The 14,334-nt window shown below is 33.7% G+C and overlaps 1 protein-coding gene across 1 annotated transcript; it reads right to left on the bottom strand.

Moving 5' to 3' along the window:
- Positions 1 to 8,967: 8,967 nt before the first annotated feature.
- LOC104899656 (PRA1 family protein D) lies at positions 8,968 to 9,712 on the bottom strand. The gene has a single exon (XM_010686883.4). It carries the CDS (start codon positions 9,589 to 9,591, stop codon positions 9,091 to 9,093), a length of 501 nt encoding a protein of 166 aa, XP_010685185.2. The 5' UTR covers positions 9,592 to 9,712; the 3' UTR covers positions 8,968 to 9,090.
- Positions 9,713 to 14,334: the final 4,622 nt, after the last annotated feature.

The following is a 14,334-nucleotide window of genomic DNA, read 5'->3' as shown; positions in this document are numbered from 1 at the left end:
AGCAAGATCATGAGCTTGTTGAATTTGCATTCGAGGAACCTTGGTGATATAACACCAGCGTGTTGGCTTAACAATGTGTAGAATATCCTGAATGACCCATTTGACGGAGTGTCACAATTCTTGGGGACGTGGTGGAGGTAATTGACAAGTATTGTCGAGTTTGTGTAAATTGAAAGGCACTTATGATTGCGCTCATGGGCCCAAGTCAGCGCATGGAGACAAGCTTGAGCTTCAGTCAACAGGGCTGAGCTGGCATGGATGCAATAATCATGACCTAGACGAGTGGAAATTTGAGCATCAGTAGAAATCCACACAACACTACTTGACCGAGTGGTTCTACGCCATGGAGCCGATGATCTGGATGTGTACATATGGGTAGCAATAAGGGATTGGGCTATGTTAGCGAAAATGAAGCCAAGCGGTGCCAAATCCTCCTGATGTTTTGTCATCCCTAGGTCAAAAGCTTGTTGGACCTGTTTGAAAGTAGCAAGATTCCGCCGGAATACCTGACCATTCCTTCTGCACTAGATGCCCAATGGTGTTGCAACGAATTAAGGTGAATGAGCGGGCCGGGGTCATGGATAACATGCATCTTCATTCCTAAAGAACTGAGCACAGACGACCATCCAATCACGGAAGGTGGTGTGGCCATTATCTTGAAGGATGAACCATATAGATAGCTACCAAGCCAGACCACAAAAGCTAGACATAATTTGAAAAGGTGTTGGCATCCTTCAGTGCCCGAAAGCAAACCGGGCATAGTTTAGAGCTCGTTAGCCCTAATAGGTTTACGTTCAGCGCAATATCGTTGTGCCATAGCTCCTTGATAAAAAGTTTCCAATTTGGCATGATGTTCAAACCCTTGCGTGTTCGAAAGATCTTCGATAGAGACTGGGGTTCATGCTATGAAGTTCCTATTGTGTGGAGAGAAAGAAATAGTCAGATTTAGTGGTGTACTGACCTGATGGGTGAAAGATTCAGTAGAGTATCAGGGGAGTTGCCAAAGCGGGGAAGTTCCAATCTCTGAATCCGGTACGCATTGTTAGTGATGAACAATCTATATATGTGCGGAAACAATAAAATACTCATTTAGTCCATCAACATAATTTATTTCAAACAAGAACACATTTATATATATAATTTGATTCAAAAGTAATATTAGTTCTTTGTCTTTTGCTCCTTATATTTGGTTCATAACACATCCGAAGAGAAGAATATAAATACTTAAATGTATCTGATGCACACTAACTTAGTATGCAATGGGTTAGTAATTTATATTAACTTCATATAGTGAGTTTTATAGAAATATAGTGAACTTAATTATATACAATATAGTCGATTTTATTAACGAAAAACATATAGTGAAAGTATATGCAATATAGTCAAGAATTTAATTTTAATTTTTGAACATACAAGAAGATGTAGGTTGTGTAGCATATATCGTAACATGTGCTTTAACATATAGAAAGATGTAGTTTTCGCATGATATATCTAGTGATTATCTGTGTGATATAGTGAGTATTACTTTGTTCATAACGTCGTAGATTCATGAATAAAAATATAGTGTATTGTTTAGAAATGATGTACACACTAACGTTAACCAGATCCATGCAATAAGATTGAGAGAAGAATTACTTGTTCACACACTTTACAAAACTCTCTTTTCTTGCTAATTATTTACTTCTACGCAAACTCCGACATACATTACCCCTCTTTATACCTCTTTTATCAATAACATCTATGTCAATAATGCATGATATAAGGTCGAGAATAGCTCGCTTGATTAGGAAATTCTAGACCTTAAGAGTCCTAGATCTTTTCTTGACCCATGGATAGGTGGCAAAATTTCTAACACAGCTCCACGAGTTCCACTACCAATTGAAATTTTCTCTTATATGAAGTCCAATTCATTCCAAGACACAATACATGCATGTAGGCTCCATAATTGTGAAGAAATTCATCAAAGACTAAAGTTCAGTAGCTTTCTGATTTCATAATTACTCTTCCCAAATGAAGCATCTAGTTCTTTGTATTATAACAACACGAACTCACGTAGAAAGTTAGTAAGACAAGTCTTGATCATTCTTTCATACCCGGCCCAAATAGTATATATTATGTCATCATTTAAATAATCATTTCATTTTTGTTGGAGTCTATGTCATTATATATATGTGAGATTTTGTTACACGTTAAAGTATGGTGCTTCATGTTACACGCAAGACGCACACAAATACTCCCTCTGTCTTTTATTAGTTTACCCCTTTTGACTTTTGACACTATTCACATACATGACTTTGACTATCTTTTGTAATTTGTATTTAAGGAAAAATATAGTCATGTGAGATCTTGTTGGATTCGTCTCAATGTGTATTATCCAAATATCAACTTTTTGTAATTTTTGCTTATCGAAAATTAGAGATATTAAGGTTGAAATTAGTATCTCGGCAAATGTGATCCAAAGAAAGGGGTAAACTAATAAAAGACGGAGGGAGTAGTATACTTTGTAACTCTACTAAGTAAAGTCAAAGAATTCTGAGAAAACAAAAAAATTGATTACAGTTATAGATGAGTAGATCTTTTAAAAGTACAACTCTAGAAATTTTGAACTTTGTAATGCTCGATAAGTTAAACACTTAGGACATGTTTGCATGAATTAGTTGCTCTACGAATGTCAACAATTTCACAAACTATGAATGATTGGTTAATTACATCATCAATGTATTAGATCAGGTATCATAACTACGGATAATGTATATACTTCCTCTGTTTTTGCTATACTTCTTGTTCGCCATTAATGCATTACTTTATTTGATCAATAATATTTTTAAGGGTAATATTATATGTAGCCCTTAGGGCTACATATAAACATTAAATACATTTCTTTAAATGGAAACAGTTTAAAAATTCAAGACATATTTTCACATCAACTGAGGTAATAAATGCTTGATTCAATATTTTATTTCCATTTTAAGCACCTTACACATAGCCCTTAGGGCTATGTATATCATTTTCCTATTTTTAATTACACAGAGAAGAAATACAAAAATTTGATATTATGAAAATATGCATTACGATGGATCAAACAAGCTCTTACTTGACTATATTACTTCTTATACATAAGGATTAAGGAATAATAAATTGAACAAGGTTAATTGGTAAATAGTAAATTACTATGCAAGCGTAACATCTAAAATATATGGAGGAAGTATTTTATACAATATACAAAAATTTTAGAGAATAAAGAATAGAAAATTTTGACAAAAGATATCAAAGGTAACAATAAAGTATGAAATGATACCTCTAATTATCTAAAACTAATTTCCATATCATTATAAATTATGTGGAAACTTACATTTAGCCATCAAATTAAACTCTTATATTATGTGAAAAAGATCAACAAATGCATATTTGAAATTAGGGTTGTTCAATGTCGGATATCGGATCGGATTCATCTGGAAATTCAGATACCCGGAAATTTCGGATTGGATGAATTGCGACACGAATCCGACCCGATCCGAAATTTTCGGATATCCAAACTTTTCAGATCGGATCACCGAGTTTTCGGATCGGATCACCGTCACCGGATTTTCGAATTGGGCTGCTGACATTTTTGAAAAATTTCGATCCATATCCGATCCGAAAACCTGAATTTTTTTCCGGATATCCGATCCGAAATATCCGAAATCTTAAAATCGGATCGGATTGGCGGATTTTTGTATCGGATGATTCGGATCAAATATTTTTGAACAACCCTATTTGAAATATAATTCCCTCAAATCCATTATACTTCTCATATTGCCTTTTCACATTTTCCAGAAATATTTCTAACAATTTTTTTTTTAATTGCACATTTCAAAGATTTAAGATTTTGAAAACAAATTAAATAGATAGGAACAAAGATTTTGGGATTGAAAGTGTACTAAATTATTGGCTTAAGGTGTTAACAAAAGCTAACCTTTGGCTTAAACGGGTTTAAAATGTTGTTTATACTTTTCCTAAAAAAATGTTTGTTTATACTTTTCCTAAAAAAATGTTTGTTTATACTTGTTTATGAGATCTGATTATCTTCATCATTTTCTTTCTTCCTCTTCTCATTTGTATTTTGTCTCAGATTAATAAATTAATTAACTAAGGGCCCATTTGATATATTATAGGTTTCCAATTTTTGGTTTTATGAATATAAAAGTCACATGATATAAGGGGTATAATAAACTTTAAATTAGTCATACTTATATTAAACATATCAATTTTGAAAACTGACAACAGAAAACTGTAAACTATTTTTATAGTTTTCATTTTTTTTTTTGTTTTTGATTTTAAAAAAAAAAAACTAAAAATTGGAAATAGAAAACGAGCGAGTCTTAAAAAAATACTCCCTCCGTCCTAAAATATAGTTTTCACTTCCATTTTGAGTGTCCCAAAATATATTTTCCATTTCCATATTTAATTCCATATTTTTTCGTAATTTGTCTAGAATAACTGTGTCCCATCATTTATTTGCTTCTTGAATTTTATTTTTTTCCTTTGTTTATTCAACCAAAATGGTACAATTAATACTCTTTCACCAATTATTCTCCATTCTTTCTCCTAAATCATCTTTTTCCATACAATATTTATTTAAATAAACAAAAAATCTTTGCTATCTCTCTTAGATTCTACTTGCATAAATTACCGTGAAAAAAGGAAAATGAAAACCAAACTTTGGGACGGAAAGAGTAAATAATTAATTGCCACTTTCTCTTAATGTAAATATTAATGACTTAACCAGTTCAAATCTCAGTCCAAATGTTAGTGTCCAATACTGTCTACAAGATTAGAACATCAATACTTAAATAATGAGGTAAGAAAAAAAATAAAACCCTAAACAAGTTCCATTTTCTGGTGAGATTGCATAAATAAATTGGATATTATTCTTCATAATCCATAGCTCTACATATTATATACTCCCATCTTCCATCTAATTAATAACTTACCATAATAATTTACCTCTTAACAAATAACAGCCCATTGTTTGTTTGGCCGTGTATGAATAAAAAACCTCAATAATAGGGAGTACTGTATAGTAGTGCTGTAACCATGGTGTCTGTGACGTGTGTTGGGAGATGGAAGTTTATAAAATTTAGTGCCAATCCAACCAAACAAGCCCTTAACCCTCTTTAATTATGATCTCATTGCCGGTTATTTGTTCCCTTAAAACTCTACCTTTGCTTTGTTTTTGTATAAACATCCCTCCTTTTCTTATGCCCCCCTTTGCTAACTTTGTAATCATCCTTCCCCTAACTAGCATATAATAATAATCTCAAATATAAAATATCTGATCCTTCCATTTCTTTATAAGGCACGCACAATATTTTAGGTTAAATTTAGAGTATTCAATCGTCTAGTTACTCTTGATATAAATCTCTATTCTATATGGGAAGTGGGGTAGGACGCCAAAATATTAGAAATCCCATTTTACCTTCATAACATCCCTATTCTAACTACTTACTTTAATGAGAAAATAAAAAATAAAACTACCTAATTAATTTAAAAAATAAAAAAATATTACAAAAAGAAAACCATGCACGCAATGCGTGCGATAACGTGATAACAAATGAAGTAGAAAATAAAATAAATTGAGTAGTCTTTAATTTACATTTTGTTTTCTAAAACAACTGATGTTCAGTTTAAATGTCCTACTTTCCCTCCTTTTTTTCATCAAATGAAATAATTAGTTATCCTCTATTTTTTTTTTCTTTTATTCCTTTTTCTATTTTTTGGTGTCCCCCATGTGTTGTCTTATATAATAGAGATAAAAAATAAAACTACCTAATTAATTTAAAAAATAAAAAAATATTACAAAAAGAAAACCATCAACAATTCAAATATTCCTAATTTATCAGAAATAATTAATAATTAATTTAATTTTCTTCATCTCCTAAAAGAAATTAATTTTCTACGTATCTTCGCACGCATCGCGTGCATATAAAAACTAGTAGATAATTGTTATAAGACAACAACAAAAAGAATTATAATATTTTTTAAGATAAATTTAATAGTATAATTTTATCAATAGAATCAGTCAAGAAAATTATAACATAAATCAGCTATCAAAGCAATTTTTAGAAAAATGGGAATGCCTTATTAAAAAAAGAGAACATTTTCAATTAAAAACTATTGGCTAGATTTTAGCTTGCTAAGCATGAAATTGAAAAGATATACGCCTTATATATAGTTACAAATTTTTGTTTTCAAGGTACGAAGAATTCCCTTGCAAGTAAGGGAGAAATTGGAGATCCTTCTTGCAACGGGTGAAAATCGAACTCCTATCACAGAGGTGGAAGAAGGACCTTACAACTAAAAGGCTAACCTTGATTCTCAGCACAGTCACAAATATGTCCACATTAATTTCATAAGAATTTGAGGTAATTAAAAACTACCAAATAGCTAAGCCTAACTCAATTTTTAAACATTTTCCAATATTTCTACTACCAAGTTGTTAGTAATTTGCATTTAAAGTTCATGCCCACGTTCACTCCCCCTCCTTGAACATTACGTCTTTCTCCTTTTACAAATCCCACTCTTTTCTCGATAATAGTCATATTCACCTTCCTCTTAAATCACCCTTAAGTTTCTTGTCAACTTATACGCATATATATATACACCAACATTGTCTATTATTCTCTCATATTCTTAGTACTAGTACTTCTTCTTCACCTTGTAAGGTTCATCTTGTTCTTTCCCTAAAATTCTTTTGTACTATATTCTTTTGTTTCTCTCTTAAAAAACATTTACTCATGGCTCAAATCCAGCAATTTAAGAGCATTCCTTATGTTCCTTCTAAGAGAAAAGGTAATGGGTTCACAAGGAAGTGTGCCTCTTTGGTTAAAGAGCAACGTGCTCGAGTTTACATTCTTAGAAGATGTGCTACTATGCTTCTTTGTTGGTACATCCAAGGCGATGAGTAAACGTACATCCCTCCATGTTATTAAATCTGCGCGAGTTCTGATGAAATCCGGTGCATTTCAGTTACTAGCTAAATATATACGTTACTATATACCTTTTTCTAGGGTACAACTATTCAGCTAGTGGTGCCTTTTCTCCCCTTTTTCTGGTCATTCTCCCTTCGATTTTCACCTAGCAAGCTGGGTTTGATTACTCAAAAAGTAATGCAACTTCTTTTTATCAACTTCTCTTATTTCATCCAAAATTTTTGACCCAATTTGCAAAAATTGCATTGGGTTTTTTTCTTCTTTTCTTTTGGATGTTGATTTTTAAGAGAGACTTATGGGTGCATGACTGTTTTTTGGCGAACCAGCATTTATATGCTGATGAGGCTTCCAAAATTAAGCCTTGCTTTGCTCGGAGAATTGGAAGTGAGATGGCAGAAAATGGGGATATAATATACTTACACTTATGTTGGATGTAACTTGTAAGAGCTTTATCCAAAGGAACTAAATATATAATGTATTTTGATCTGAGTCTAAAGTTCATGTTTCTGATACCTTATGTTATGAGATATATGAAGAAATGAAACTGAGCAGATATGTATTTCAGATTTCATAGCATATGTTAATAAAAACTTAAGACTCGTAATAAATGAAGTACTTCTTAAATGCAAAATATTTTGTCTCCATTGGTACACTTATACAATATTTTCCGCAAGTTGAGACCAAAGCTGCTACAGCTAGTGATATGTTTAAGCACAGTAAATAAAGTTTTGTAGGTCCTCATAATGTGTCATACCTGTTACTTAAATGGATTGTCCATTGCTTTTTAAGTTGAGTTCCTGTTAGGAAGAGGTGGTAGTTTAGTAAAGTATCGCCTCGAATTTCAAGGCTTTGCTGTTTAGAATAGTAAGGATTAGTCCTTGGGTTAATTATCTTATCTTATACAAAAATAGTTTTAGTTCTTGTTAAGAAAAAGTTTGTCTATCATTAGAATCATATACATCTCCCTTTAAACTTTGTTTTAGTGCAATTTTGTGTAATACGACTTTCAAGTTGCAATCGAGATACCAACTCATTACCAAGTAAGTAGTACTTGGTGAAGAATTGGCGTAATCTGTAGTTAGTAAGAGTTTCAACTTGTAACCTTAAGAATGTAAGTATAATTCTTGCCAACTACAGCTCTAAGGGGCGGGGATTCCCTCTATCGTTTTCTCCCGCTCCCAATAGCATGGGGCTGCGAAGTTTTATAAGATATACCTGCGGGAGGTTACGGTCCAATGTGGTCCTTCTCCTTAACGCGTTAATGTAAAAAAAAAATCAATCAAAATATAACAGATGCAGAGGTGGTTGGCGTTGCTGGTAACCCCCATTTTTATACAAGTATGATAGTATCTATGTTACTCAAAAATGTGTTAAGTGTCCAATTCATTTTCAGTCTTATTTTAGTGCACTTTTATACTTCATAATACATCTTGCAAATTGTAATCAAGTTACCAAGGGTCCAATCTAGCTATCTATGAAAATTTCAGGCCTAAGGTAAGGCGTCAAATTATACATTACCCATGTCAAAGTGTTGAGAATCCGATTCAGGCACTTGAGGTAAAACGAAGAATCCGAATAACAATAATATTTGAGCGATAGCTGTGTGTTGGTCAGGTATTCAGGTACTACTATTATTAGGCTGTCAGCAATATATCCTCAATTAAGACAAATTTCCGACCCTCTCCATTAAACAAATGCAATTTGAATCGTCAAGATTCAACTCAAGAATGTTATTCTGACTACAATCTGGAAAATTATCTCTTCAATGGAATACAAACTCAAAAGACAAGTGAGAGAGCTCAATAAGCTTTACTTCTAGCATATTCTTCAGTATTTCTGTATGCATTAAATTGGGGAAAAGAATGAACTTCTTTGAACTCCAAAACCTGACAATGAAAGCAATTTGAATGCAAATAATACAAAATCATTCCAAACGTTGCGCTACATCTGAAATTCAATACAATTGGATAAAATTGCGAAGGCAATTAGGGCAAAATTCGATCAATCGGGAACAAAATTCATTCCAATTAAGCTCAATCATGTCAACTAATAAGATTTCCAATTCCAATTAAAAATCACAAATCAACACCAATCGAGAAAAAAAACCCTAAAAACAAAACTAGAACTCACTATAACCACCAGATTCAGCATCAAGAAGACCACCATACGGATCCTGATCTCCATAACTAGAACCCCTAAAAACAGCGTGCAAAGAAACAAGAACCGCCGCAATTACAATCGCGAGCAACAAATTCAACCACGCATGTGCGAAGAACAAAGCTAAAACTGTAATTACACCGAGTACAGCGACGATGATGCGATCGTCGTTGACGAACCCTAAGATTTCAATCGGCGAAGATTGAGGAGAGAAGTAGATGAAGTACCATGCGAGAGAAGTGACGAAGATGATGAGGAGAGAGAGTGGGCGTAAAGAGAGAGTGAGGAAGAAGATGATGAGGAAGATGTTGATGTAGTTGACTCGGAAGTGAGTTAGGTTGATGTTGAGACGAGTTGTGGCGTCGGAGAGAGAGACGGGGAGAGATAGTGAGTTTGTGTCGAAGAATTCAGGCCATGGTCTGGTGGTTGTTGCGGCGGAGGAAGGTGGTAGTTCTGCGGACATTGTTGATGTTGAGGAGTGGAACTTCAAAAGGGTGAGAATTCAGGCACAGGTTTTGGTTTGATGTGGCGTAGGGTGTGGTGAAGATGATTTACATTTGTTTTGTAAATAAAGCGTAATCTCTTGATTCATTATTGCAAACTTTTTTTTTTCTAAGGTTGTTGGATTACACATAATTCATGTAACAAAAGAAAAATTAGTAAATGAATTGTATAAGATTTGATTTCATAACCTTCACGGTCCGTTTAGTAGTTGATTATAGATGGTGATAATGCGAATGCATTTTTGTGTACATTTGTGAAGAACATCATTGTTTATTTTCATGGTAATGTTAATTTTCATTCCCATCCAATATCACCTTATAGGTGGTAATAAATGGTAATGAAAATTGATTCCCCTTGGAGACAAAAACACAAGCTTAGGGTGAGATTGCTTGTCCATGGAGAAAAAAATGGCTCCTCATGGAGATTTTAAGGGTGTTTCCCTAATAAAATTACACTTAAAATTCATTCTCATTACTGCAATTTAATAATGACTACCAAACGGATCGTCAGAGTTATATACTAAAGAGTTATATACTAAATTCAGAGTTATGTATCATTTCAAAGTAAATTATTAATAATGATAACTATAAGTATTCGGTTTGTACAGTAATTATGATTTGTATTCCAGAGTTATGTCAAGTTTCGTTTCAATATATGTTTTGTGGATTCGGGGAGAGAGACGGGAAGAGCGAGTGAATGTTCATTTTTGCGAAAAAAATCTTATAAATCATTTTTGCGAAAACAAACCAAAAAGTTAATTATTTTTGCAAGATGAAACTTCATACCATTTTTTGGTGCTGACTCCTATCTTTCCGGCGTTGACCCTAGCAATTTCCCTTCTTCCTCCATAGTCACCACCTAGCCACCACTACCAACACTGCCGCTATTCCCCCACCACACCAGCCACCCCTCTCCCTATTTTTCTCACTCATCCTGTCTTTCTCACTTCCCATGGTTCCCACTTTATTCTCTCGATCCTGCCTCTTCAGAGTCTAAGCCCCATCCCTTTCTGATTTACCTCCCTCTTCCTTCTACTTTTTGGGTTGTTTTTGTTGAATCTCAACTTCAAGTACTTGTTCAAACCCAATAATCGAATTTTAAGGTTTGACTCTCGAAGTATCAAACCCTAAAATTCGATTTTTGAGTTTTTAAGTTCGAGATCTGCTCATTTGTGGTTTTTGGTTGAGCAAAAGAAATGAGATAATCTTGAGCAAAGGTTTTCGACGTATTTATTTTGCAATTTCGCTATGTTTGAGATTTTATGTTTGAATCTAATTTGTGGTTTTTTTCTACGATTTTCGATGGTTTTCGTTCTTTTATTTTGGTAGTTTCCGTTTCATTTTTGGTGGTAGTGGGTTCCGTGGTTGGGGGGGGTGGTTCATGGTGTTATGATCATGTGATGGTGAAAGGGAAATTGCTAGGGACAACGCAGGAAAGATAAGGGTCAACACCGAAAAATGGTTTCAGGTTTCTTCTTGCAAAAATTAATTAATTTTTTGATTTGTTTTCGCAAAAATGAACTCATAAAAAAAATTGACAAATTTTCCATTTAAATATGGATGAGGGGTTGATTAACGCATAAATGAACCTATAATATTCAAAATGATAAAAGTTGATTAAGACATGGACATATGGGAATAATACCTTTCAATCTCTGTCCTCAAACCTCATCCAACCAATCTTCAAAAAGCAAAATATATCTATTTAAATGCTCAGTCTTGTTTCTACAAAGACATGTTTAGTCGTTTACAAGCCAAAAAATATTGACATCACTCGAAGAACAATAGAAAGAAGTTTAAAGTATAAAGAAAACAGAATCCCATCTTCCTAGACTAGCAAAACAATCTTTCGTCTCATTTATGTGTGCCACTTAGTTTTATTGGTTGATGTCAATTATTCTTTATTTTATAGAAAATTTTTCTTTATACTTAACCCCTTTTATTAGCTATAATACTTTGATTTCATGGAATTAGGGTTGAATCTTTTGAATCGAAATGGTATCCTATAATTTTAATTTGGATCGAATGTCCTATACTTTATTGCCCTTGGGACTACCTAGTAAGTACTAAATATTTAAAAATTAAGTGTATACTATCTACACAATGCTGCCTACCAGAAGTAAGTTTAAGTTATGACTAATCACAAATTATTAGAATAGGCGGTCTAATTTAACATAAAATTAGACGATTTCAATACTGAATTTTTCTAATAAGCCCATTTCATTTTACTCTAATCCAACACTATCCTATTCATCCATTCTCTTCTTCTTCCGTGTTTTCTTGATTCTCGAATTATAACAAAAAAATTTCAAAAAATAATTTGGTAGTCTTACTGAATGGATTAAATTAGTCACTAAATGGATTAAACTACTAGTCATTGAATGAGTTAGATTAAACTGATCATGAAATAGATTAAACTGGTCCCTAAATAGATTATGAGAACATATTGTGTCGGACTCGTCCGACCATAATCTTTGGTCGGACGACTTTCAGGTGGTTCCAATTTTTTTCAGTTAGTCTTAATTTTTTTTCAGGTAGTCTTCATTTTTTTTCAGGTAGTCTTCATTTTTTTCCAGTTAGTCCATTATTTCTTTCAGTTGGCCCATTATTTCTTTCAGTTGGTCCATTGTTTATTTCAGTTGGTCTATTATTTGTTTCAGTTGGTATACATATTATGAAACAAAGTTCAACTGAAAGAAAACAAAGTCCAACTGAAAGAAACAAAGTCCAACTGAAAAGAAAACAAAACACTAACCTCTGTTTTCTCCTTCTTCTACATTCCTCTTCTGCCAGCTTAACAAAATTGTGGCAGACAACAGTTATTTGGTGAGGGGAAGGGAAAGTAGTAAAGAAGAATGCAAAACAAGGTCTCAAGCCCAACAACTTACTACTTATTAACTCCCCAAAGATATGATGGCACATGGAAATGTGGAAGTTATCTCTTGGTCAGAAGGTGGCAGCTCTGACATTGAGTTCCGCAGTTCCGACTTGAATATCATTTATGTGGAAAAACTTTCTAACAGGCAAGAGTTATCATGGGAGTAAGGAAGAGTGCAAAACTAGAAGAAACTAGAAAGGGATAATCATAACCTGATTGAGAAGCCTCACTCAAAGAAGCCTCACGGAATCTCCAGTTGGGACGTCGTTTGTCACTTTTATAGTACTGGGCTCAGCCCGTCTGACGAGAATATTGGGTCAGACGGTCTGACCCAATACTTTCACATAGATTAAACTAGTCACTATATTTAAAAAAGTGGCATGTTTTGTTCTTAATATTGGATTTAAGCTGTACCTAATTTTAAACTAAAAGTAGACGATCTCTTGCAAGATCAAGTGATGACTCAGTGACTATGACCAAAACAGCTATCCGAAGCATGATTTGGACATACGGAGTTAAGGACCTATAATATTGACCATGATAAGAATTGATATGATGAATTTTTAAAGTAAGGCAGCATATGTGCACATCATCCTTTAGTATTTTATGAATTGTGACAATAATAATTTAATAATCATTCTAATTTCCACAAATTAAGACACAGTACAAGCTGAACAAATAGGAAAATTTCAAATACATTAGCCATGGAAATACAAAATGGCAAACTCCCAAACTAAACAAATAGGAAAAAATCACACATGTAATACAATAGAACCGAGGAGTTCACATTATCTTACGTACTTTAATCACACAAGGGGCGTAGATTGATCTGGTTGAATTGAGCATCAATATGTAGTCCATCAAATTCAATAGAATTTAGAAGGAACTTTAATAAGCACACTATGCAAGCAAACAACGAAGGTAAAGATTACGGAGACGGCTACAAGTTCAATCCAAGCATGCATAACAACGAAAAGTAAGACCGTGATCGAAACAAGTAGCCCAAGGAAGATGCGTTGAAGAAGAAGGGAGCTGGAATCGACGTAGATGTAGTGTACACTATGATGCTCGAGACGAGGTAGAAGGCGAAAAGAGTGAAAAAAAATGGGCGGACGACGGCAAAGCCTAAGTAGAGGAATGTGATCATGATAACAAGTTTGTTGTAGTTGCCACTAAAATGTGTTAAGTTTCGGTTGAGACGAGTTTTGGCATCGAGGAAAGAGTCGGGAATTGAGAGTGCATGAATGTTGAAGAATTCCCGCCATGATGCTAGATTTGATGTATCCGAGGAGTTGTCGCCAGAGACGTGTAACGGCAACGTGAGCGAATTCGAGTCTGTAGATGGCATGGCGCTCGCTGTGTAATTAAGCTCTGTACGATTGCGAGGTTTGCACCTGAATCCTGATGTAGCTACAGCCTGCAGGTTTGGGATGGTATTGGGTGGGAATTTGGGAAGAGTGGTACTCCCTATGATGTTTTAATAGTCTACGCCATCTTGACTATGTCAAATTGTCAATACCGTAACGTATGTTGGTGGAAAATTGTAAAGTAGTAGTCCTTCCGTCCCATAATATAAAGCTCGTATTTCTTCTATAGTTTTCCGAATGTTGTGGTTAATTTTTTTTTTATTAATTTATTTGGACTAAGTTATCTTTCATTTCTACATAAATTATCCAAAATACTCCTATATTTCTTTAAAATATGTGCCCTTATTTATTGTTTTACGTCATTTCAATGAACATTTATTGCTTTTTTATTCTAATTTAAAGGAAAAAGAAAGTAAATAGTTAGTTCAAAGACAAAGGTACCAAGAAATTAGAAAGCC

This window comes from Beta vulgaris, chromosome 7, assembly GCF_026745355.1.
Source record: "Beta vulgaris subsp. vulgaris cultivar EL10 chromosome 7, EL10.2, whole genome shotgun sequence".
Lineage (NCBI taxonomy): Eukaryota > Viridiplantae > Streptophyta > Magnoliopsida > Caryophyllales > Amaranthaceae > Beta > Beta vulgaris.
The sequence above is the reverse complement of the archived record's forward strand: the minus strand, read 5'-3'. Positions and strand labels throughout refer to the sequence as shown.

Bases quoted from the DNA above. Each gene is read 5' to 3' on its own strand.
- LOC104899656 (XM_010686883.4), bottom strand. From the start codon at position 9,591: ATGTCCGCAGAACTACCACCTTCCTCCGCCGCAACAACCACCAGACCA.